Below are 27,615 nucleotides of genomic sequence, written 5' to 3'. Positions count from 1 at the left end.
ACAAAGGAGAAAAGGAAAGATATACCCATTTGAATGCAGAGTTCCAAAGAATAGCAAGGAGAGATAAGAAAGCCTTCCTCAGTGATCAGTGCAAAGAAATAGAAGAAAACAATAGAATAGGAAAGACTACAGATCTCTTCAGGAAAATTAGAGATACCAAAGGAACATTTCATGCAAAGATGGGCACAATAAATGACAGAAATGGTACAGACCTAACAGAAGCCCTCAGGTCTATTCATGTGCAAATGCCCATATGAGGCTGGTAATCTTGTAACAGTAGCTTGTTTGCTGTGGTGGGAGTGGGATAGATGGGGAATCTGTCATCCTGGGACCTAATACTTACTTAACTAGTTCTGGTTAGTGTTTTCAGGTACTATACTTTAACATTTAGCATTATATAAAAATGCTAAAATGAATAATTAAGACTTCTGTGTTTTTCATGTATGTTTCCAGTTTCTTCTCACTTTGCAAGGTAGCATTTCTGTCACTGATTATTCACAAAAACAGATATACCTGCTTCTCATAAATATTTTCATTCACCTTAACAAAATATGAAATCAGTTTCTCAATTTCTCAAGGAAACCATACTGAATCTCATACTGAACTAAGAGAAATTGTTTTTGCTTATATTTTGCAGACTTTGGATAATGAGATGAGTACAGATGATGACAATGAATATGCAGAAGAAAAGGAGAGCTACATCTGTGCAGTGTGTCTGGATGTTTATTTCAACCCCTACATGTGTTACCCTTGCCACCACATCTTCTGTGAGCCCTGCTTACGGACCCTTGCCAAAGACAATCCTGCAAGCACTCCCTGCCCGTTGTGTCGGACAATTATTTCCAGAGTCTTTTTTCAGACAGGTAATTGTTGTCTTTCATTAACATGATTGCCTAATTATTTTGACTACCTCTTTGTTCCAGTTCTAAAGGTACTTTATGAATTATTATGAGAAAGTTATTGAAAATCATATATAGCATAATTCGTTACTCTCCAGTTTATAGAAGAGTCCTTGCCAACTCGTTAGAACTTTTAAAATAGTAGAATCAGTGATGAAACCAGTTTCTCATCTCTACTCCTCTATTTAATGCCGAGATCTTTTCTAAAGCATCCTAACTAGTTTTTCAGTCTTTACTTGGACATCTCCAGTGTCAAGGACATTCCATTAAAATTTGGAGCAGCCCTATTAATTATTTATTTCTTAAGTCTAACTTCTATTTCTTCTCATCCTTCGACCTTTGTTTTTACCTCTGGAGTCTCAAAGAATAAATCTATAGATATCTGAGGATAACTACTATGCCTTTCCCTCAAACTCCAAATCTTCTAAACCTTCTTGTTGTTTTTAAGGTCTTTATTCTTGAATACAGTAAAATTGGGACAAGGATTTGTTTACATAATTACCATGTAAAGATGGGATATAATACAATATTTTGATACAAATAGAAACAGGGAAAACTAATGAATGTGGAACATGGATCCTGCTAGGAGAAAGGGAAAAATGATAGAAGTAAGCAGAGCTGTTGGACTGTAAAGAAAGCTGAGCACCAAAGAATTGATGCTTTTGAACTGTGGTGTTGGAGGAGACTTTTTTTTTTCCATTTATTTTTATTAGTTGGAGGCTAATTACTTTACAGTATTGTAGTGGTTTTTGCCATACATTGACATGAATCAGCCATGGATTTACATGTGTTCCCCATCCTGAACCTCCCTCCCACCTCCCTCCCCATCCCATCCCTCTGGGTCATCCCAGTGCACCAGCCCCGAGCACTTGTCTCATGCATCCAACCTGGGCTGGTGATCTGTTTCACACTTGATAATATACACATTTTGATGCTATTCTGTTGGATCATCCCACCCTCACCTTCTCCCACAGAGTCCAAAAGTCTGTTCTATATATCTGTGTCTCTTTTTCTGTCTTGCATATAGGGTTATCGTTACCATCTTTCTAAATTCCATATATATGCATTAGTATACTGTATTGATTAGTATACTGTACTGGTGTTTATCTTTCTGGCTTACTTCACTCTGTATAATGGGCTCCAGTTTGAGAGTCCCTTGGACTGCAAGAAGATCCAACCAGCCCATCCTAAAGGAGATCAGTCCTAGGTGTTCATTGGAAGGACTGATGTTGAAGCTGAAACTCCAGTACTTTGGCCACCTGATGCGAAGAGCTGACTCATTTGAAAAGACCCTGATGCTGGGAAAGATTGGGAGCAGGAGGAGAAGGGGATGACAGAGGATGAGATGGTTGGATGACATCACTGACTCAATGGACATGAGTTTGGGCAAACTCTGGGAGTTGGTGGTGGACAAGGAGGCCTGGTGTGCTGCAGTCCATGGGGTTGCAAGGAGTCGGACATGACTGAGCGACTGAACTGAACTGAAAGCAGAGCTGATATTTATTGAGTGCACTACTGTGTGCTAAACCTTTGAGAAGGAAATTTCTGTATCCACATTCTCACCTGAACCATAGGCCAAATAAGATTAAAGTATGTACTTTATTAATAGTAAAACTGAAGAAAACACATAGCACATTTTTCTTCCCCAAAAGAAAATCCAAGGACCCATCTGCAAAGAAGAATCAGTTTATAAAAATAAGTTTTGTATACCCAACCAACTGCATGAATGCTTGCAAACCTGCCTTACCAGCTCAGTAAACAAACAATGAGATACCACTTCACACTCGCTAGGATGGCTATAGTTAAGAAGATAGATAATAATAAGTGTTGACAAGGAAATGGAAAAATTGAAACTCATATATTACTGATAGGAGTATAAAATGGTAAAGTCAGTTTGGAACATAGCAGAATCAGCTTTGCACATAGAAGATTCTAAGCCTGCTTATGAGATGGGGAAAAAATTCTGATGTGTCCCAAATTAACTAAGAGTTCTTCTGTCTATGAAAATGGAAGAAACTCCAGGATGGGCAGGGCCAAGGAAGAAGACCTTTGGCTAGGGGGACCTTTCCATCTCTTGACTGACAGCCTCATTCTTCCAGACAAGGAACTCCCATATCAGTACCCCAGCAGCAGATCTGTTCAGGGATGTCAACCATGCCGCATGACAGGATCTGCCGGCCACCTTCACCAGGAGGCCAAGGAAGGGGAAAGGCTGTGGCTCACAAATGTTAAATGGAGTGGGGGTCACCCAAGAGAGTGGGGAAGAATCCCTTAGCCAGTGAGATCATGGTTTTGTTTTCAGGGAAGGCATCATATTTTCCTGAATCGATTGTACGACTGAAGCCTTCAAACCAAGCGTGGCATTGCCCCTGCTGCAGACTGACTCGGGGGCCCCTGTATGAGCCCTGCTGTAGACCGCAGGAATCCCAGCCCGTGGTCATATGGAAGATGTAGACATCTCACGTATCACATAGAGAGCCACAGGGTCAGTGCAACTGACCTCTCAACTGTGAAGTCACTTGCTGCTCTCACCCCATTCAGATGTACCCGAACCTCAACAAGGAGAATTTCTACCCTCCTTCCATATTTTCCCCCATTCAACCTCTGTACCCTTTTAGACCACTGACCCCATGCCACTGCTCTTCTGCCTTTACATGGTGAGACTAAGTGCTAATAAGCAGTAGTGCTGGTGAACTCCGTTGGAAATGGGAAAATAAAATGGCTGAGTCTTCACCTTGTGTATGAAAAGAAAGAAAGTGAAAGTGAAGTCGATCAGTCGTGTCTGACTCTTTGTAACCCCATGGACTGTAGTTTACCAGGCTTCTCCATCCATGGTATTTTCCAGGCAAGAGTACTAGAGTGGGTTGCCATTTCCTTCTCCAGGGGATCTTCCCGACCCAGGGATCAAATCCAGGTCTCCTGCAATGCAGGCAGACGCTTTACCCTCTGAGCCACCAGGGAAGAAGTCCCTAACTAAGTAAGTAAATGAAATTTAAGCTAATCTAGAATTTTAAGTATGAAGCAGGCTTATGATTTTTTTCACCAGGAATATTTTGGCTGCCACAATAATAGGAGGATGCTACTGGTATCTAGTCAACAGGGCAGGGATAACAGATACCCTGCAGTGTTTGGGCCAGTCCCACACAGCGAAAAATTGTACTGGGTTCAGTCTGAATTTTAGATGTCCTGCTGGGCTTTATTCAGGACATACAACTCATCCAAAAGATCACAGTTCCTCTTCTTATCTGCCGTAATAGCCTGTAATTGGGCTTGGTCTGTTGTCTCTGTTCCCATTAAGGGTATTTCATACTTTCTCTTATTCTATACCAAACAGTCTGGACTGTTAATTCATATGCTAATAGTGATTTTATTCTTGCATTTACCCATGCCTCAACTTTTTCATTTTTACGTTCATCTTGTACAATATAGTCATTGCCTCTGAAATCAAAACTCATTCTTTTTTTAATTGAAGTATAAAAAAAGGATTTACAGTGTTGTGCCGATCTCAGCTGTACCACAAAGTGACTCAGTTATATACATATAGACGATTTTTATTTTTATATTCTTCTCCATTATGGTTTATCACAGGAGATTGAATATAGTTCCCTGTGCTGTACAGTAGGACCTTGCTGTTTATCCATCCTATAAAATATAATAGTTTATATCTGCTAATCCTAGACTCCCAGTCCTCCCCTCCCACACTCCACTCCCCCTTGGCAACTTCAAGTCTGTTCTCTATGTTTGTGAGTCTGTTTCTGTTTGCAAATAGGTTTATTTGTACCATATTTTAGATTACACATGTAAATGGTATTATATGGTATCTGTCTTTCCCTTTCTGACTTCACTTAGTGTGATAATCTCTAGTTGTATCCATGTTGCTGCAAATGGTATTATTTCATTCTTTTTTATGGCTGAGTAATAATATTTCATTGTATATGTATACAAATTCATTCTTTATTAGTAGGCATATCTATTTCCTAATGGCTTTTAGTGTAGTCACTCCCGAGCTTTAATATATGGAAATAAATAGTTTATTATAAAAAAGAACTGGAAGATTAAGCAGAATGATTAGAGCATTGTTTCTCAGGTTTCTCTCATTTTCCTACCAACTTTTCAATTTTCACTATATCCACATACCACCTGAATTATTTTTTACTTAAGGGTTTTCCTCATATCAACATAGTTTTAAAATATACTTATTTCAGCCTCATCTTTAACAACGTATTTTTGAATGTATGTATTTGATGTTCTAGTTTATTATATACATTAAAATATAACTATGAAAAATTTTATTCAATTTCACCCTAAATCCTTTAACATATGGCTAGTGCTTTGCAAACCAAATCTTGAAAAACACTGCCTTGCTCTTATGGAGGTTAACACCAGGAAAAAAAAAGCACAGGAAACAGGAATATTTAAAACAGTCCCTGGGAGTTGTGAGTGGAGCTGGAGATAGAAGGAGTGGAACAGATCTTCATTAGTGTTTTGCTTTTGGTTTTTTTTTTTTAATGCTCTTTTACATCATTGGATTTCTTAAACCATGGGAATGTGTTAATTTGACAGTTTTTAAAAATAAATAAGTAAACCAATATATACAGCATTAAATATGTTGGTGGCAGGGAGGATGAAGTCTTGTTTCTTTTCATACAGAAGACAGGCAATCATGAATTCTTTGAAACTGAGGATGTATGCTATGATAACCTTTTGAGGATCCACTAGTATATCTCTATCCATAGGCTTTCAAACGTTTTTCTAAATACTGAAGTGTAGCTTTAAATGCAAATAATAATAGTATGCATCACAACAATAAAAAGCACGTCACACTTTGTCTCTATCACACTGTGTGTGTGCTTACGTGCCGAGTCCCGCAGTTGTGTCAGACTCTTTGCGACCCATGGACTATCCCTGATCACTAAGCAAGGCTTTCTTATCTCTCCTTGCTATTCTTTGGAACTCTGCATTCAAATGGGTATATCTTTCCTTTTCTCCTTTGCTTTTTGCTTCTCTTCTTTTCACAGCTATTTGTAAGGCCTCCTCAGACAGCCATTTTGCTTTTTTGCATGTCTCTTTCTTGGGGATGGTCTTGATCCCTGTCTCCTGTACAATGTCACGAACCTCCATCCATAGTTCTTCAGGCACTCTGTCTATTAGATCTAGTCCCTTAAATCTATTTCTCACTTCAACTGTATAATCATAAGGGATTTAATTTAGGTCATACCTGAATGGTCTAGTGGTTTTCTCCACTTTCTTCAATTTCAGTATGAATTTGGCAATAAGGAGCTCATGATCCGAGCCACAGTCAGCTTCCAGTCTTGCTTTTGCTGACTGTATAAGCTTCTCCATCTTTGGCTGCAAAGAATATAATCAGTCGGATTTCAGTGTTGACCATCTGGTGATGTCCCTTTGTAGAGTCTTCTCTTGTGTTGGAAGAGGGTGTTTGCTATGACCAGTGCGTTCTCTTGGCAAAACTCTTATTAGCCTTTGCCCTGCTTCATTCTGTACTCCAAATTTGCCTGTTATTCCTGGTGTTTCTTGAATTCCTACTTTTGCATTCCAGTCCCCTCTAATGAAAAGGACATCTTTTTTGGGTGTTAGTTCTAAAAGGTCTTGTAGGTCTTCATAGAACCATTCAACTTCAGCTTCTTCAGCATTACTCATCAGGGCATAGACTTGGATTACCATGATATTGAATGGTTTGCCTTGGAAATGAACAGAGATCATTCTGTCATTTTTGAAATTGCATCCAAGTACTGCATTTCGGACTCTTTTGTTGACTATGATGGCTACACCATTTCTTCTAAGGGATTCCTGCCCACAGTAGTAGATATAATGGTCATCTGAGTTAAATTCACCCATTCCAGTTCATCTTAGTTCACTGATTCCTAAAATGTTGACATTCACTCTTGCCATGTCCTATTTGACCACTTCCAATTTGCCTTGATTCATGGACCTAACATTCCAGGTTCCTGTGCAATATTGCTCTTTATAGCATCAGACTTTGCTTCCATCACCAGTCACATCCACAACTGGGTGTTGTTTTTGCTTTGGCTCCGTCTCTTCATTCTTTCTGGAGTTATTTCTCCACTGATCTCCAGTAGCATATGTGGCACCTACCGACCTGGGGAGTTCATCTTTCAGTGTCCTATCGTTTTACCTTTTCATACTGTTCATGGGGTTCTCAAGGCAAGAATACTGAAGTGGTTTGCCATTCCCTTCTCCAGTGGACCACATTTTGTCAGAACTCTCCACCATGACCTGTCAGTCTTGGGCGGCCTTACACGACATGGCTCATAGATTCTTTGAGTTAGACAAGGCTGTGGTCCATGTGATTAGATTGGTTAGTTTTCTGTGATTATGGTTTCAGTGTGTCTGCCCTCTGATGCCCTCTCTCAGCACCCACTATCTTACTGGGGTTTCTCCGACCTTGGACGTGGGGTATCTCCTCTCAGCAACTCCAGCTCCAGGCAGCCGCCACTTGCCAGTCCAGTGCCACATGGCCACCGCTCACTGCTCTGGAACCTTCATTCCTTTGTACAAATCCAGTTTTCCATCTCAGACCATTTTCCTTCAGCCTGGAGTAACACTTCTTCTACAGGTTTGGGGAATTCCCTGGCAGTTCAGTGATTAGGATTCAGTGCTTTCACTGCCAGGCCCCAGGTTTGATCAGCAGGTCGTTTTCAATCACTGTAGTGTCTACCACTGATCCTCACACATTGTAGAAGCTCAGTGTTGTTAAAAGGAAACAGGATGTCTGCCATGAAGTCAGAGGAAGTCCCGCCGCTGCAACTATGTCTCAGGCGCTCTAGCTCCAATTCTCCAAAATTAGAGATACCAAGGGAACATTTCATGCAAAGATGGGCTCAATAAAGGACAGAAATGGTATGGACCTAACAGAAGCAGACAATATTAAGAAGAGGTGTCAAGAATACACAAAAGAACTGGACAAAAAAGATCTTCACAACCCAGATATTTCACGATGGTGTGATCACTCACCTAGAGCCAGACATCCTGGAATGTGAAGTCAAGTGGGCCTTAGGAAGCATCACTATGATCAAAGCTAGTGGAAGGGGTGGAATTCCAGTTGAACTATTTCAAATCCTAAAAGATGATGCTGTGAAAGTGCTGCACGCAATATGCCAGCAAATTTGGAAAACTCAGCAGTGGCCACAGGCCTGGAAAAGGTCAGTTTTCATTCCAATCCCAAAGAAAGGCAATCCCAAAGAATGCTCAAACTACTGCACAATTACACTCATCTCACATGCTAGAAATGCTCAAAATTCTCCAAGCCAGGCTTCAACAGAACATGAACCATGAACTTCCAGCCATTCAAGCTCGTTTTAGAAAAGGCTACATATTTAGTTGGAGAATGGGGCTTCTTAATCTAGATTTTAACTCTGAACAGTTCACTACGAAAGGGTACGAAATCAGGTTAAATTTTATATTCAGAGGATACATATATAAGTATTCATCAGTACTGAATGAGATATTCCTGGTTGGCTTTCTTTCCCAACACTCAGTTCCTCTGACCCCGAATCACATAGGACATTAGGTTACTAGGAGACTGTGCAACCTCCCTAGGGTGAGGACCTGCAAGGTCTGAAAAGTTGATTCTGAGAGTTGTTGGTATTTCTTGAGTCTAAGTAGTCAGATTCTGTTAAATGCAGTCTGTAGTAGCAAACTCAAGTTTTCTCTAACTGGTATTGTTCCCCTTATAGACAAACATTTCTGGGTGCTCACATGGGTACAAAATGACTTTCACTAGGAGAGCTAGGGTCCCTTGCAAGTGAGACTTTTTTTCCCTCTTGCAGAAGTGTAAATCAAGCATTGCCATTGAAACTCTGAAGACAATTTTAAGATAGTTTATAGATTTTCATTGATACAGAGTAAAGTGAAGTCAAATATCAAGCTTTCATAATAATGAGATGTAATTTTAAGTAGGGAAACAAGGACCTTAGTAATCTAAATGAGATAGCTGGACACATATATCCTATCCTTTTAACACCTATCCTTTTAAAACATAATAGCACTGGGTGCTTCTAAATAACTGTGCCCTGTAGTTGTAATTTGTCATTGTTGTCCAGTCGCTAAGTCATGTCTGACTCTTTGCAACCCCATGGAATGAGCACTCCAGGCTTCCCTGTCCTTCACTATCTCCCTGAGTGTGCTCAAGCTCATGTCCATTGTCAGTGAGGCCATCCAACCATCTCATCCTCTGTCGTCCCCTTCTCCTCTTGCCCCCAATCTTTCTCAGCATCAGGGTCTTTTCCAGTGAGCTGGCTCTTTGCATCATGTGGCCAAAGTACTGGAGCTTCAGCTTCAGCATCAATCTTTCCAGTGAATATTCAGGATTGATTTCCTTTATGATCACTGGTTTGATCTCCTTGCAGTCCAAGGGACTCTCAAGGGTTTTCTCCAACACCACAGTTCAAAAGCATTAGTTCTTCTGCACTCAGCCTTCTTTATGGTCCACCTCTCGTATCTGTACTTGACTACTGGGAAACCATAGCTTCAACTATATGGATATTTGTCAGCAAAATGATTTCTCTGCTTTTTAATATGCTCTTTAGGTTTGTCATAGCCTTTTTTGCATTTATAATAATAATAATAATATAATATAATAATAATAATCTTATTATAGTCCCTCCTTAACAGGACCCAAAGGCCTAAATTAACCTGCCAGACCCCTCAGACCATGGAACTTTTCAAGCAAGAATACTAGAGTGGGTTGCCATTTCCTTCTCCAGGGGATCTTCCAGACCCAGGGATCAAACCCACATCTCCTGCATTGGCAGGCAGACTCTTTACCACTGAGCCATTACCTCATAACTTAGGGTTACCTATTTACTAGATGTGATTTAATGCATGTACTATGCCTATTTCACAATTTGCTTTTGTAAGTCCAAAATATTACTGAAAAATTATTTTAAATTTGTATTTAAAAATGAGATTTTCACATTAAAAATTTCTAATATTATGATGCAGCATTGTTCTCAGCACTGTTAGTTTTATGCACTGTTTGAAGTAAATGTTTTCTAAATATTTTTTAATAGGCTTTATTTTTTAGAGCAATTTCATATTCACAACAAAATTAAGTAGAAGATAGAGGGATTTTTTATACACCTCCTACCCCCTCACAAACATCCCCCATTACCCATACTCTATACTACAGTGAAACATGTGTTAAATTCTGTCAGCTTGTATTGATACATGATTATCATCTAAAGTCCATAGTTTACATTAGGGTTCAGTCTTGATGTTGTACATTCCATGAATTTGGACAAATGTATAGTGACACATATCCATCATTAGAGTATCAAAGAGAATATTTTCACTGCCCTCAGAATCCTGTGCTCCTTATTCATTCATCCCTATTCATCCTTCACTCGCAACCCCAGATCTTTTCACTGTCTCCATAGTTTGCCTTTTCCAGAATGTCATATAGTTGGAATCATACAGTATGTAGCCTTTTCAGATTGGCTTCTTTAACTTACTAATATACATTTAATATTCTCCCATGTCCTCTTGTGGCTTGATAGCTTATTTCTTTTGGGGGGCTTCCCTGGTGGCTCAGATGGTAAAGAACCTGCCTACAATGCAGGAGACCCAGGTTTGTTCCCTGGGTTGGGAAGATCTCCTGGAGAAGGGAACGGCTACCAACTCCAGTATTGTTACCTAGAAAATTCCACAGACAGAGGAGTCTGGTGGGCTATAGCCCGTGGACCACTTTAGGACTAAATAATACTCCATTGTCTAATGGTACCAGTTTATCTACTCACCTGCTGAAGGACATGGTTGTTGCTTCCAACTTGGAAATTATGAATAAAGCTGCTAAAAACATCTGTTTGCTGGTCTTTATGTGGACCTAAGTTTTCGGCTTCTTTGGCTAAATACCAAGGAGCATGACTGCTAAATTTTATGTAATAAGAGTATTTTTAGGTTTTGAGAAGCCACCAAACCCTCTTCCAGAGTGGCTGTGCCATTTTGCATACCTGCCAGCAGTGACTGAGAGCGCCTGTTGCCCACGTCCTTGCCAGCAATTGCGTCATCTGTGCTCTGGGTTTTGGCCGTTCTAATAGGTGTGTAGTGGCATCTCATTAATATTTTAATTTGCATTTCCCTAATGACATATGATGCGTAGCATCTTTTCATCTGCTTATCTGCTGTCTGCATATCTTCTTTGGTGAGATGACTGTTAAGGTCTTTGGCCCATTTTTTTAAATTGAGTTTTTTGTTTTCTTACTATTTAGTTTTAAGACTTTTTTGGGTATTTTTGGATAACAGGCCTTTATCAGATATGCCTTTTGCAAATGTTTTCTCCCAGCCTGTGAATCAACTATTCATTCGCTTGACAGTGTCTTTTGCAGAGCAGAAAAGAATGTTTCACAGTTTTGACTCTTAAACTTAGCAGAATGCTTAAAACTATTACTAACAAATATTTCCATAATAATTATAAATTACAATATAACTTAATTATAACTAGCTTTTAAATATAAAATTGCCCATATAAATGAAGTGAAAGTTGTTCAGTTGTATCCAACTTTTTGTGACCCCACTGACTGTAGCCCACCAGGTTCCTCTGTCCATAGAATTCTCCAGACAAGAATACTGGAGTGGGTTGCCATTTCCTTCTCCAATTTAAGCATAAAGCAGACATCAAAGTTATACCACCCTGTTGGTACTGCTTGTAGTTCAAAATTGTGCTTTGTTTGTGGTGGTTCTTATTTTATTATTTATGGTACAATACAGTGAAACTCATGGTAATACACCCTGTAATAAAGTGAATTATGTTTTTATGTATTTGGTAATTGACTCTTGCCCTCAGCCAAGTCAAGAAGACTAGAACTTTTAACACTTACTTACTATTTCAGTGGTAGTGTCACTCAAAAATGCTGCTGTTTTCCACTGGTTCTGCCACCACATTTAAATGTACCATTTGAATAGACTTTAGAATCTTTCTAGGATATTCAGGGTTTTGTCCTTTTCCATCATATTGAATGATATGAAATATTGATTCATTATAATATATGGTAATATAATGTAATATAATGCATTATAATATATTGTAGTAAGAAGCCTCTACTCCCTAATAGGTAGAGTTGACAAAGGAGGAGAGAAAGGTAGTTTTTGCCACCTTTTACTCTGAGCCCTGCATCTTGGTCTGCCTTCAGATTTTTCTTAGTGCTTCTTCTAAATAATTCTGAGAAAGTTAGTATTAAATAGTTATCTGTTGCAAAATCCTGCAGTTCCAAGTTCAAATACCACTATAATGAAGCAATGTAGTTCTGTAGAAAGAACAACATCCTTGGGAAAGGTTTGTACAGTTTATAGCAGATAAACTATAAGAGATAAGGTTTACCTTATTTAAATAAACTCAGGTACTTTTAGAATAGAAAAGGATTTAAGGTCATTTCATCTAATGGTTGACTGTGCATTAAAATTATCCAAGGAGCCTATAAAAAGTACAGACTGCTAGGTCACATCCACAGCAATTCTGCTTCAGTAATATCTGGGCAAGGTCCTAGAATTGTCTTTTTAACAAATCCCCTCAGCAACTCTGATACATAGCCAGGCTCCAGACGGGTATTTTGGAATCACTGATCTAGTACAGTGCCCAGCAGACAGGAATTAGATTTAACTAATTTCTGTATTTCTAGCTAGACCAGCAAAGTGCCAGGCACATAGCTATTGCAGAATAAGTGTTTGCCAGAGATGGGGCAGAAAGCAGTACAAAGAGAAGTTCAACAGGTTATGAAAGGTGCCACATTTAGGAAGCATTAGAACCCAGTTCTTATTTGGCCCTGCAGATGGAGGGACAAGGGCTTTTGGATCTACTCTTCTCCAAGGGTCTTTCAGATCAAGTGTAATAAATAGAATCTTCCAACATTTCATAAGACTATGTTATGGACACATGTATTTATGTTCAACAGAACATTGTAGGTACATCTCCCATCTCATTTTGTACATTTAATAAAGTAATTCCTCTGATCATAATTTTCTTAGGTATTATAGATAATTTTTGAAACCTTTCCTTCTTTGGTTTCCATTTGGGTTTGTTATATAGGTTAGAAGTGTATCGTGTAATAAGTTCTTGAAGCTAGAAAATAAAAAATCAGTTACCATTATTACTTTTATCTCTCTCATCTACGCTCTAAGACAAGTTTGATTTGTGACCAGCTCTCAAAACTGCACTTCTGGATGACTCTTACAAGAATGTCTCTTTGACTTGGTTTACTGAATGCAATTACACTTCCAAGTAAGTTTTCATTTTAAGAGAGGCCAGTGCAGTGACATCCTCTGGTTATTGCATCAGCATTTTAGAGCAAGGATACAAACTCTCCAGGGGAAGGAGGAAGAAAAGAAAGGAGGGGAATAAGAATTTGGGGGTTTCAAACTCTTCTCCTTGGTTTATATTATATCCCACAAGAAATAATTTACCCACCACACTGGTCTTACTTTTAAAGGCATTTAGGAAGTTGTGAGTCCAACAACTAGTTGTTAACACAGTCCTGCTTATTTCATAGGATTTTTAATTTCTCAGAAAATACCTTGATTTATAGTTATCACTCCTTAAGGATAAGCCCTACAAGAAGACAATTGTTATGTAAGTGAATGTGTTATAAGTCATTGGATAACTTCTTCCATTCTCTTCATCACTATGAATGACACTGATGAGTCATTTTAACCAAGTAGTAATGCCATGACCGCCTTTTACCAAGGGGCTGTTCACAGGCAGCGGGCAAAGTGGACTTTGATAAAGCAAGCGTGCACTGCTGCAGAAAACACTGAGAATATCCGATCTGAAATGACTTAACTATTATACGCATGAAAGTTAAAACATTCACTGGCCATAACAACCTCCAACATACACAACGAGTACATAGACTATGAAAATACTTGTTCTCTATCTTGTGTGCTTGAATTACTGGCCCTTGGGTGTAGACTGGGGAAGGGAGTTAAGGAGAGTTGCAGGTTTATTCAGTTCAGTTCAGTTCAGTTTAGTCGCTCAGTCGTGTCTGACTCTTTGTGACCCCATGAATTGCAGCACGCAAGGCCTCCCTGTCTGTCACCAACTCCCGGGGTTTACCCAAACTCATCTCCATCAAGTCGGTGATGCCATCCAGCCATTTCATCCACTGTCATCCCCTTCTCCTCCTATCCCCAATCCCTCTCAGCATCAGGTCTTTTCCAATGAGTCAGCCCTTCGCATGAGGTGGCCAAAGTATTGGAATTTCAGCTTCAGCATCAGTCCTTCCAGTGAACACCCAGGACTGATCTCCTCTAGGATGGACTGGTTGGATCTCCTTGTGGTCCAAGGGACTCTCAAGAGTCTTCTCCAACACCACAGTTCAAAAGCATCAATTCTTCAGTGCTCAGCTTTCTTCACAGTCCAACTCTCACATCCATACACGACCACTGGAAAAAACGTAGCCTTGACTATAGGGACCCTTCCTTATTTGGATTGGCCTGTTTTTTACATTGTTTCTTTTGTTGTTAAATGTAAACTTCCAGAATGTTTTCCCTGTCAATTGCTTAGATAAGAATAAATCCAAGAGAGTAGTTAGGAAAAACAGAGAAAATTTGATGTAACTGGTTAGAGAAGAAGCTCAAAGCCTTTGAAAGGATGGAAGCTGAGAAGATAGTACAGGAATAATTGTGGGATGAAAGTAAGAGGGCACCATTGATGGAAAGACTTGTTTACTTCTCAGCTAGTAACTAGCTCTACACTGGCCTCCCTGGGAAGAACTTCTCCATCAAATAGTTCAATTCAGATTATGCCTTGCTTTCCTTGGCTCATGTTCTAGAGACTCTTTTTTTAAGCTATCTTCATATTTGTTTCTTGATTGGTTTATGGTTACTTCAAATGAATATTTTCCTTTTCTCTTTAACTCATGAACAAGTTTCTGAAGGGTTGAGAATTTATTTCTACATTTTTTTGACTTCTTCATATCAGCAGCGTTAGGCTCTACACAGTCAGTCTATCACATATGGAATGAAATAAAACTATAAAGTAAAAGCTTCTAGTGATTTTTCCTTTTCACTATCACTCCTGAGCCATGATTGCACTCTAGTTATTCTGTTGCTGCACCCATAACACATTTCCCCCCTTTATGGTGTATCTGTTTATTACCATCTTTTAGACTACAGTCTTCTTTAGGGCAAGGACTATATCTCAGTCATCACTGTTTCTTTCATTTCTGGCTGATGTAGGAGCTGCTCAGTAGGTGTATGTTCTATGTTTAGGCATATCAAAGTTGCATCAAATTCAGAGAAATTTTGTCTGCTTGGGTTAAAAACAAAGTTGACTCCACTTTTATCTTCACTGTCTTCAAAGAGATCTGAATTTATTATCAGACTACTGCAACAACAATTTTTGGGGTTCTTGCCATTTTACTCAAATTAATGTTTAAAAATACTATTTTCGTTTGCTTTGCTCTAGAACTGAACAATGCCACAAAAACATTCTTTACTAAAGAATATTTGAAAAGAAAACAAAGCTTTCAGAAATCCAGCTCTGCAAAGTGGCCCCTACCAAACTGCAGAAAAGCATTCCACCTTTTTGGAGGTAAGGAAACTAATGTAAAAAATGAGAGAGAGAAGGAAAGAGAAAAAGTCTGGTAACATAGTCTAGCATTGTTTTTTAAAGCCATTTTCTTTCTGCCTTAGATATGTTAGTAGAAAAATATTTCTGCACTGGTCAATTTTCAGCAAGGATTTGCTAGTGTCTTCTTACTGAAAGCTACAGGTGTATGTATGAAAAACTTGCAGACTATACCTTAAGAGCAAAATCTGACAGAAACTCATGATCAAATTTACCTTGCCTTGCCATCAATAATGTTTAATATGTAGATAATGAACTTCATTTCAAAAATAACAGATTTAACAGAAGCACTAGTATTCTTTATAAGCATTTTTAATAACTCATCAAAATCTAAGTTTGTTTTATAGGTTATAATCTCATTTTTATTTTTATTATTTTTTACTTGAAGTATAGCTGATCTACAATGTCATGTTAGTTTCAGATGCACAGCAACAGCAATTCAATACACACACACACACACACACACACACACACACACACATATATGTATGTATATGTTATTTCTCAGATTCTTTTCCCTTATAGCTTATTATAAGATATTGAATCTAGTTCCCTGTACTATACAGTAGGTCCTTGTTAGTTATCTATTTTATATGTAGTAGTGTGTATATGTTAATCCCAAACTCTTCATTTATCCCTTCCCCCACCTTTCCCCTTTGGGGAACCATAAGCTTGGTTTCTATATTGTGGGTCTATTTCTGTTTTATAAATAAGTTCATTTGTTACTTTTTTGAGATTCCACAAATAAGTGGAATATGATACATTTGACATATGATATTTGTCTTTGGCTTACTTCACTTATTATGATAATATCTAGGTCCATCCATGTTGCCACAGATGGCATTATGTCATTCTTTTTTATGGTTGAGTAATATTACACACACACACACACACACACACAGCACATATAATACACATACATGCATGCACATATAATATACATACATGCCTACACACATCACATCTTTATTCATTAATCTGTCAATGAACATTTAGGTTGTTTCCATGTCTTGGCTATTGTAAATAGTTCTGCTATGAACATATCGGTGTGTGTGTGTATCTTTTTAATTAGAATTTGCTCTGGATATATGCCCAAGAATGGGATTACAGGATCATATGGTAACTCTATGTTTACTTTTTTAAGGAACCTCCATATTGTTCTGTATAGTGGCTATACCAATTTACATTCCCAACAACATTGTAGGAGGGTTCCTTTTTTTTCTGCACCCTCTCCAGCATTTATTATTTGTAGACTTTTTGATGTGAGATGATGCTTCACTATAGTTTTGATTGGCATTTCTCTAGCAATTAGCCATGTTGAACATTTTTTTATGTGCCTATTGGCCATCTTTATGTTTTTTGTAGAAATACCTATTTAGATCTTTTCTGCATATTTTGTGATTTTTTTTCTAATACTGAGCTGTTTGTATATTTTGGAAGTTAATCCCTTGTCAGATTTGTCATTTTTATATTTTAAATATTTTCTCCCATTCTATAGGTTGCCTTTTTGTTTTGTTTATGGTCTTTTTGCTGTGCAAAACTTTTGTGCTTAATTTAGACCCATTTTTAAATTTTTGCTTTTATTTCCATTGCTCTAGGTAACAGGTCCCAAAAAAAAAAAAAAAAAACCACTGCTGTGATTTATGTCAACGAGTATTCTGCCTATGTTTTCCTCTAGGACTTTTATAGCATTTGGTCTTATGCTTAGGTCTTTAATGCATGTTGAGTTTATTTTTGTATATGATGCTAGAGGATGTTCTAATTTCATTCTTTTACATGTAGCTATCCAATTTTCCCAGCACCACTTAATCAAGAGACTGTCTTTTCTCCATTGTATATTCTTGCCCCCTTTGTTATAGACTAACAGGCCACAGGTGGATGGGTTTATTTCTGGACTTTCTATCCCCTTTTATTGATCTATATTTCTATTTTTGTGCAAGTACCTTACTGTTTTGACTACTGTAGCTTTGTAGTATATGCTAAATTCAGGAAGTCTGATTCTCTAGTTCCATTTTTCTTTCTCAGATTGCTTTGGATCTTAATGTATTATTGGAGTCAGTTTGCTGACATTTTGCTAAGGATTTTTGCATCTATGTTCTTCAGTGATATTGGCCTGTAATTTTCTTTTTTTGTGGTATCTTTGGTTTTGGTATCAGGGGGATGGTAGCCTCATAGAATGAGTTTGAAAGTGTTTCACTTTCATACTATTCTATTTTAATATTTTACAGTTTTCCCCCAAGTTTAGGACAAGTAGAAAGTGTCAGTACTTTAATGTAGAGTGTCTCATCCATGTATAACAGACAAGGAATATCAGTTTCTGGGTTCACATCTAACTAAATACATGACCTCAGGGATGTCATAGAAACACCTACTTTTGTTTCTGTTTCTGACCTGTAAGATGGTAATAATTATATAACCTAATTAATGTAGTTGTAAGGATCAAATGAGCTGATGTGAAAGTACATTCTATAACTGTACTATATAGATAAAAGGAAATATCAAATTAGGGCAAGGCAATCTCTCATACCTTTTTCACCTTTGAGAATTTGTTATATGTAATGATCATACAATGTTTTTGTCTTTTATAAAACCATGGTCTATCAGAGCATGGATAACTGTACAGTTTTAGTACAGATGAGGGGTCTGGTTGGAGAAGCTCAGATGTGGGGAGCTCTGATCTTCAGGGAATAAGAGGGCCTTCCATATAAGAAGACTGATAATATCAATACAGCAATGATATCAAACAAAAGGAGGTAAAAACAGAGCCTATATGATTGAGGCAGAAGATAAATTGAATTACAAAATCATCAAGGTTTGAAGAAAGTAGTTTATGGACAAATATAACTGTATATAGTAGTTTTAATGAAGAAACTTAGTTTAAAGACATTTTATCAGCACTATAAAACATACTATTTACTATAGAATATTATTAATAAATAGTACTCCTATTTATAAGAACTATAAAATAGTCTTCTCATTATAACACTATTTTGTAAAGTCATAAATAATTGAAGAAACCCACCATCTGTTGTTGTTCAGTCACTAGGTTGTGTCCAACTTTTTGCGACTACATAGACTGCAACACGGCAGGCTTCCCTGTTCTTCACTGTCCCCCGGCATTTGCTCAGTCTCATGTCCATTGAGTCAGTGATGCCGTCCAACCATCTCATCCTCTGTTTCTCCTTTCTCCTCAATCTTTCTCAACATCAGAGTCTTTTCCATTGAGTTGGCTCTTTGTATCAGGTCGCTGAAGTATTGGAGCTTCAGCATCAATCCTTCCAATGAATATTCAGGGTTGATTTCCTTTAGGATTGATGGGTTTGATCTCCTGGTTTTCCAAGGGACTCTCAAGAGTCTTCCCTAGCACCATAGTTTGAAAGCATCAATTCTTCAGTGCTCAGCCTTCTTTATGGTCCAACTCTCACATCCAGACAAGACTACTGGAAAAAACATAGCTTTGACTGTATGGACCCTTTTTGGCAAAGTGATGTCTCTGCCTATTTAATACACTAGCTCTAGGTTTGTCAGAGCTTTTCTTCCAAGGAGCAAGCAGCTTTTCATTTCATGGCTGCAGTCACTGGCTACAGTAATTTTGGAGCCCAGGAAAATAAAGTCTGTCACTATTTCCATTGTTTTCCCCATCTGTTTGCCATGAAGTGATGGGACCAGATGCTGTGATCTTCTTTTTTTTGAATAATGAGTTTTAAGCCAGCTTTTTCACTCTCTTCTTTCAACCTCATCAAGAGACTCTTTAGTTACTCTTCACTTTCTGCCATTAAAGTGGTATCATATGCATATGTGAGGCTATTGATACTTCTCCTGGCAGTCTAGATTCCAGCTTGTGATTCATCCAGCCTGGTATTCCACATGATGTAGTCTTCATTAAGTTAAATAAGCAGGGTGACAATATACAGCCTTGACATACTCCTTTCCTAATTTTCCATGTCTGATTCTAAATGTTGCTTCTTGACCTGCATGCAGGTTTCTCAGGAGACAGATGAGGTGGTCTGGTATATCCATCTCTTGAAGAATTTTTAATATATAGCTCAGTTGGTAAAGAATCTGCCTGCAATGCAGGAGACCCCAGTTTGATTCCTGGGTCAGGAAGATGCCCTGGAGAAGGGATAGGCTACCCACTCCAGTATTCTTGGGCTTCCCTTGTGGCTCAGCTGGTAAAGAATCCACCTGCAATACACTAGACCTGGGTTCGATCCCTAGGTTGGGAAGATCCCCTGGAGAAGGGAAAGCCTACCCACTCCAGTATTCTGGCCTGGAGAATTCCATGGACTGTATAGTCCATAAGGTCACAAAAAGACAGACATTACTGAGCGGCTTTCATTCCCTAAATTATATTACATTTAGCCCAAAATATGATATGAAATTAAATATAAGAAAATCAGTGTTATTCACAGGATTTCATGTGAAAGAAGAGAAAATTTAATGTACAGATTATGTGCTTTAAAAGATTCCTTTGAATCCTACCTTCTACCCTATATGCAGAATTTTTTAAAAAATGAATCATCATTCTGATAACCCCTTAATTTCCTTTGTCTTTTTATATTCTGGGGTGCTACAGCTATAAATTAAATATTTGGTTCTTTGTGATTTCATGTTATTTCTCCTCATAGAAGTGCCACAGAACTCAAGTTTTTAGAACTTTTTATGGAGGAGGTTCAAAGTAACTTTATTACTCAACCTAACTTGGAGAATTGTAAGCATAATTTTACTAGCGTGTGAGATGTGTGCAATTGTGCGGTAGTTTGAGCATACTTTGGCATTGCCTTTCTTTGGGATTGGAATGAAAACTGATCTTTTCCAGTCCTGTGGGCACTGCTGAGTTTTCCAACTTTTCTGGCATATTGATTGCAGCACTTTCATAGCATCATCTTTCAGGATTTGAAATAGCTCACCTGGAATTCCATCCCCTCCACTAACTTTGTTCATAGTGATGTTTCCTAAGACCCACATGACTTCACATTCCAGGATGCTTGGCTCTAGGTGAGTAATCACACCATTGTGATTATCTGGGTCATGAAGATCTTTTTTGTACAGTTCTTCTGTGTATTCTTGCCATCTCTTCTTAATATCTTCTGCTTCTGTTAAGTCTGTACCATTTCTGTCCTTTATTGAGCCCATCTTTGCATAAAATGTTCCCTTGGTATCTCTAATTTTCTTGACGAGATCTCTAATCTTTCCCATTCTATTTCTGCTTTATTGACTATGCCAAAGCCTTTGACAGTGTGGATCACAATAAACTGTGGAAAATTCTGAAAGAGATGGGAATACCAGACCACCTGACCTGCCTCTTGAGAAACCTATATGCAGGTTAGGAAGCAGCAGTTAGAACTGGACATGAAACAACAGACTGGTTCCAGATAGGAAAAGGAGTATGTCAAGGCGGTGTATTGTCACCCTGCTTATTTAACTTATATGCAGAGTACATCATGAGAAACGCTGGGCTGGAGGAAGCACAAGCTGGAATCAAGATTGCCGGGAGAGATATCAATAACTTCAGATATGCAGATAACACCACCCTTATGGCAGAAATTGAAGAAGAACTAAAGGGCCTCTTGATGAAAGTGAAAGAGGAGAGTGAAAAAGTTGGCTTAAAGCTCAACATTCAGAAAACTAAGATCATGGCATCTGGTCCCATCACTTCATGGGAAATAGATGGGAAACCGTAGAAACAGTGACTGACTTTATTTTTCTGGGCTCCCAAATCACTGCAGATGGTGACTGCAGCCATGAAATTAAAAGATGCTTACTCCTTGGAAGGAAAGTTATGACCAACCTAGACAGCATATTAAAAAGCAGAGACATTACTTTGCCAACAAAGAGTATTTCTAGTCAAGGCTATGGTTTTTCCAGTGGCCATGTATGGATGTGAGAGTTGGACTGTAAAGAAAGCTAAGTGCAGAAGAATTGATGCTTTTGAACTGTGGTGTTGGAGAAGACTCTTGAGAGTCCCTTGGACTGCAAGGAGATCCAACCAGTCCATCCTAAAGGAGATCAGTCCTAGGTGTTCATTGGAAGGACTGGTGTTGAAGCTGAAACTCTTAATACTTTGGCCGTCTGATGCGAAGAACTAACTGACTCATTTGAAAAGACCCTGATGCTGGGAAAGATTGAGGGCAGGAGGAGAAGAGGATGATGGAGTATGAGATGGTTGGATGGCATCACCAACTCAATGGACATGGGTTTGGGTGGACTCTGGGAGTTGGTGATGGACAGAGGCCTGGCGTGCTGCGGTTCATGGGGTCACAAAGAGTCAGACACGACAGAGCAACTGAACTGAACTGAACTGAACTAACTTAAGAAATATATTACTATTGAAAGCTCAGCTATGCTAAGCAAAAGCTGAGCTGTTAGGCTCAGCCAAAACTGAAAGAGTTAAGCCTGTAATCAGTGCAGTGGTGTAAATAAGAGTCTGTAATCAGAGGAACTGCCAATGCTCCCACCTACTATTCTATCTTCCCCCATGGAACAGTGCACTGTTCCAGGTTCAGTTCAGGTAGACCAGGACAAATGTGGGGTGATTTTATTGTTGAGGAGGCCCTTGGCCTCCAAAAGAGGACCAAAAGACCTTGGCACTTTTATGGACCCCAAGGAATGTATATGTATGTGTTGGGCTTTTTTTGGTGGCGTCGGGGGGAGGGGTGTGGTTTGGGAAGGAAGGGAAGACAAAGGGGAAGGCTAGAAGTGAAAAAGTACTGTAGTGAAAAGTATTTTTAAGATTTTCCCCTGATACCCCTTTAAGAGGTCTCAGCAGTGGTTCAGAAGAAGCCCTCTGCACAAGACCTCAGGTAAAGGACAGAGAAATGCAGGTGCTGACACTAGGAATGTAAATATGTGAAAGAGCATCACAGGCAGGAGTCCTGAGACCCTGATTGCAGCTCCTTCAAGAGAGATTGTAGAGCACTGGCTGTACACCACGTCTGGTGGGGCAAAGGCACCCACCATGTGCCTGGTGTGATGAGTCATTTAGTGTTCTTGCTGCCCCGGGGACTGCAGCCCGCCAGGCTCTTCTGTCCGTGGGGATTCTCCAGGCAAGAATACTGGAGTGTGTTGCCATGTCCTCCTCCAGGGGATCTTCCTGACCCAGGGATCAAACTCAGGTCTCCCGCATTGCAGGCAGATTCTTTACTGACTGACTGAGGCCTCTATAATTGCCTACAGTCAAGCCTGAAAAACCATAGGGTTTTAAATACAAACCAGACTCAATTACCAGTATTACTGAAGCACCTTCTCTCCTTCTGTACTTTTTGTTTGCTTCCTTCTTGCTCTGAGTTTTCTATTAATCATTTCTTTATACATGTAAGTATACATACATATAATGAATGTTATTTAATTTTGCTTGTCTTTGAACTTTTGCAGGGATAACAATGTATGTATTCTGTATTTGCTTTGTCACTCAGCATTATGTTTCACTGAGTGTAGCCACATTCATTTATTCTTACTCCTATACTGTAGCCTGTTATGTGAATATGTTTGGTTGTTCAGTCACTAAAGTCGTGTCCAGCTCTTTGAAGCCCATGGACTACAGCACATGAAGCTCCTCTGTCCTACATTATCTCCCAGAATATGCTCAAATTCATGTCCATTGAGTCAGTTGTGCGATCTAACCATCTCAAGCCCTGCTACCTCCTTCTCGTTTGCCTTCAGTCTTCCCCAGCATCAGGTCTTTTCCAGTTAGTCAGCTCTTTGCATCAGGTGGCCAAAGTATTGGAGCTTCACAGTTGATTTCCTTTAGAATTGACTGGTTTGATCTCCTTGCAGTCCAACGGACTCTCATGAACCTTCTCCAATGCCAAAGTTCAAAAGCATCAATTCTTTACTGCTCAGCCTTCTTTGTGGCCCAACTCTCACATCCCTACCTGACTACTGGAAAAACCATTAACTTTGACCACACAGATCTTTGTCAGCAACGTGGTGTCTCTACTTTTTAATATGCTCTCTAGGTTGGTCATACATAGCTTCCCTTCCAAGGAACAAGCATCTTTTAATTTCATGGCTGCAGTCACCATCCACAGTGATTTTGGAGCCCCCCAAAATAAAATCTATCACTGCTTCCACTTTTCCCCCATCTATTTACCATAAAGTGATGGTACTGGATGCCTGTTAGCTTTTTAATGTCGCACTTCAAGCCATCTTTTTCACTGTCCTCTTTCACCTTCATCAAGGGCTCTTTAGTTCCTCTTTGCTTTCTGCCTTTAGGATCATGTCATCTGCATATCTGAGGTTATTGATATTTCTCAAGCAGTCTTGATTCTACCTTGTGATTCATCCAGCCTGGTATTTCACATGATGTACTCTGTATATAAGTTAAATAAGGCTGACAATATGCAGTCTTGTCATATTCCTTTCCTAATTTTGAACCAGTCTGTTCCATATCTGGTTCTAACTATTGCTTCTTGACCCGCATATAGGTTTCTCAGGAGACTGACCAGGTGTTCTCGTACTCCCATTTCTTTAAGAATTTTCCAGTTCTGATCCACACAAAGGCTTTAGTACAGGCAGTGAAGCAGAAGTAGGTTTTTTTTCTGGAACTTCCTTGCTTTCTCCATGATCCAGTGAATGATAGCAGTTTGATCTCTGTTTCCTCTACCTCTTTGAAGCCCAGCTTGTACATCTGAATGTTTTCAGTTCATGTACTGCCGAAGCCTAGCTTGAAGAATTTTGAACATAACCTTGAAGTATGTGAAATGAGCACAATTGTATGGTAGTTTAAACATTCTTTGGCATCGTCCTTCTTTAGGATTGAAATGAAAACTTATCTTTTCCAGTCCTGTGGCCATTGCTGTTTTTCAATTGGCTGGCATATCAAATGCAGCACTTTAACAGCATCATCTTTTAGGATTTTAAATAGTTCAGCTGAAATTCTATCACCTCCACTAGCTTTGTGCATAGTAATGCTTCCTGAGGCCCACTTGATGTCTGGCTTAGGTGAGTGGCCACACTATCGTAGTTACCCAGGTCATTAAGACCTTTCTTGTATCGTTCTTCTGTGTATTCTTGCCACCTCTTCTTAATCTCTTCTACTTTTGGTCCTTATCGTTTCTGTCCTTTATCACACCCATTCTTGCATGAAATGTTCCCTTGATATCTCTAATTTTCTTGAAGAGATCTCTGGCCTTTCCCATTCTGTGCTCTTCCTCTATTTCTTTGCATTGTTCATTTAAAAAGGCCTTCTTTTCTATCCTTACTATTTTCCGGAACTCTGCATTCAGTTGGGTATATCTTTCCCTTTTTCACTTGCCTTTCGCCTCACTTTCTTTCCTTAGGTCTTTGTAAAGCCTCCTCAGGCTACCACTTTGTCTTCTTGCATGTCTTTTTCTTTGGGGTGGTTGCAGTCACTGTCTGATGTACAGTATTACGAACCTCCATTCATGGTTCTTCAGGCACTCTGTCTACCAGATTTAATCCACTGAATTATTCATCATTTCCAGTGTATAATCAGGGACTTGATTTAGGTCCTACCTGATTGGCCTAGCGGTTTTCCCTACTTTCTTGAATTTAAGTCTGAATTTGGCAATAAAGATGCTCATGATCTGAGCCACAGTCAGTGCCAGGTCTTGTTTTTGCTGACTTTTGAGTTTCTCCATCTTTGGCTACAAAGAACATAATCAGTCTAATTTCGGTGTTGACCATCTGGTGATGGCCATGTGTAGAGTCATTTCTTGTGTTGTTGAAAAAGGGTATTTGCTATGACTAGTATATTCTCTTGATAAAACTCTGTTAGCTTTTATTTCCAATATTCTGGGAGGTGGAAATAAAAGCAAAACTAAACAAATGGGACCTAATGAAACTTAAAAGCTTTTGCACTACAAAGGAAACTATAAGTAAGGTGAAAAGACAGCCCTCAGATTGGGAGAAAATAATAGCAAATGAAGAAACAGACAAAGGATTAATCTCAAAAATATACAAGCAACTCCTGCAGCTCAATTCCAGAAAAATAAATGACCCAATCAAAAAATGGGCCAAAGAACTAAACAGACATTTCTCCAAAGAAGACATACAGATGGCTAACAAACACATGAAAAGATGCTCAACATCACTCATTATTAGAGAAATGCAAATCAAAACCACAATGAGGTACCATTACACGCCAGTCAGGATGGCTGCTATCCAAAAGTCTACAAGCAATAAATGCTGGAGAGGGTGTGGAGAAAAGGGAACCCTCTTACACTGTTGGTGGGAATGCAAACTAGTACAGCCACTATGGAAAACAGTGTGGAGATTCCTTAAAAAAACTGGGAACTGCCATATGACCCAGCAATCCCCACTTGGGCATACACACTGGGAACAGATCTGAAAGAGACACGTGCACCCCCATGTTCATCGCAGCACTGTTTATAATAGCCAGGACATGGAAGCAACCTAGATGCCCATCAGCAGATGAATGGATAAGGAAGCTGTGGTACATATACACCATGGAATATTACTCAGCCGTTAAAAAGAATTCATTTGAACCAGTCCTAATGAGATGGATGAAACTGGAGCCCATTATACAGAGTGAAGTAAGCCAGAAAGATAAAGAACATTACAGCATACTAACACATATATATGGAATTTAGAAAGATGGTAACGATAACCCTATATGCAAAACAGAAAAAGAGACACAGAAATACAGAACAGACTTTTGAACTCTGTGGGAGAATGTGAGGGTGGGATATTTCAAAAGAACAGCATGTATACTATCTATGGTGAAACAGATCACCAGCCCAGGTGGGATGCATGAGACAAGTGCTCCGGCCTGGTGCATTGGGAAGACCCAGAGGAATCGGGTGGAGAGGGAGGTGGGAGGGGGGATCGGGATTGGGAATACATGTAAATCCATGGCTGATTCATATCAATGTATGACAAAACCCACTGGAAAAAAAAAATAATAATAAAAAAAAATAAATAAAAAAAAATTAAAAAAAAAAACAAAACTCTGTTAGCCTTTCCCCTGCTTCATTTCGTGCTCCAAGGCCAAACTTACCTGTTATTCAGCATGTTTCTTGACTTCCTACTTTTGCATTCCAATCCCCTGTGAAGAAAAGGACATCTTTGTGTGTAGCGTGTGTTATTTCTAGAAGATGTAATCTTCATAGAACCAGTCAATTTTGGCTTCTTTGGCATCAGTGGTTGAGGCATAGACTTGGACTATGTGAATATGGTACCATTTATTCTCTTGTTGATGAGCAAATGAATTATACAGTTTCTGTTATTACAACAACATTGTTATAAATATTTTCATGTCTCTTGGAGCATAAGAGTGCCTCTAGAACAAGTGCCAGTAAAAAACAGCTGGGTCTAAGAAAAACATATTTTTAATTTGATTGCCTAAACCAAACCATTTTCCTAAATGACTACTGATCTATCACCAACTTTGTTTACCACATTCAGTGTTTTCAGTGGGTATAAAATGATATCTCATTGGGGATTTAATTTCAATTTCTCATTATTAACAGGGATTGAAAATAGCTTTGTATATGTATTAGTTATTGAATTTCTTCATTTGTGAAATTCCTTTTCAGATTTTGTCCATTTTCCTATCAGTTGCATTTTTCTTGTTGATTTTTGAGAGTTTTAAAAAATTTCTGCTGTCTCCTTTTCTTGCTAATTATGTGAATGGCAGCTGTCTTCTCTCACTTGTCTTTTCACTTTATGATGTCTTTAAGTGAATTATATAGTTTTTCATTTTTTAGCATCTTTCTGGTATGTATCATCTGATTTGAGAAATTCTGTATCCTCAGTGTCATAAAAATATTTTCCTGTATATTTTTTCAAATATTTTAAAGGTCTTTGGAAGTAATTTATGTTGTTGATACTTTCTGGATTTTGTGGTGGTGAGGGGAATGGGTGTTGTGTTATAGGGTAGGGATCCAATTACTTTGGGATTTTTTTCCTATTTAATTTTTTCCAACCACAATTTAATAATTAATTATTTCCCCACTGATCCACAGTGCTAATCTGTCATTGTTTAAATTTCCATGAGTCTTTTTCTGAAGTCTTTATTTGGTTCCTTTGTCTTTATGTCAAGTTCTACTCCAGTACTATAGTATCTCAGTTACTGAAGCCTTATAAGAAGTCTTGATATTTTCCTTCAGACTTGTTTTGCTGCATGAGTGTCTT

At 38.7% G+C, this 27,615-nt stretch overlaps 1 protein-coding gene across 6 annotated transcripts in view; it reads left to right on the top strand.

Annotated features, from left to right (window-relative positions):
- Nucleotides 1-27,615, top strand: part of RNF180 (ring finger protein 180) — a 451,691-nt gene that overhangs the window by 375,298 nt on the left and 48,778 nt on the right. For all 6 annotated transcript variants that reach the window (XM_043489052.1, XM_043489051.1, XM_043489053.1 and 3 more), the window contains 2 exons: nucleotides 638-863; nucleotides 15,337-15,462. In XM_043489052.1, coding sequence (XP_043344987.1) covers nucleotides 638-863; nucleotides 15,337-15,462 — 352 coding nt within the window. The remainder of the gene's footprint in view (nucleotides 1-637; nucleotides 864-15,336; nucleotides 15,463-27,615) is intronic.

The sequence above is a fragment of the Cervus canadensis genome, chromosome 16 (genome assembly GCF_019320065.1).
Source record: "Cervus canadensis isolate Bull #8, Minnesota chromosome 16, ASM1932006v1, whole genome shotgun sequence".
Taxonomy (NCBI): Eukaryota; Metazoa; Chordata; class Mammalia; order Artiodactyla; family Cervidae; genus Cervus; species Cervus canadensis.
The sequence above is the reverse complement of the archived record's forward strand: the minus strand, read 5'-3'. Positions and strand labels throughout refer to the sequence as shown.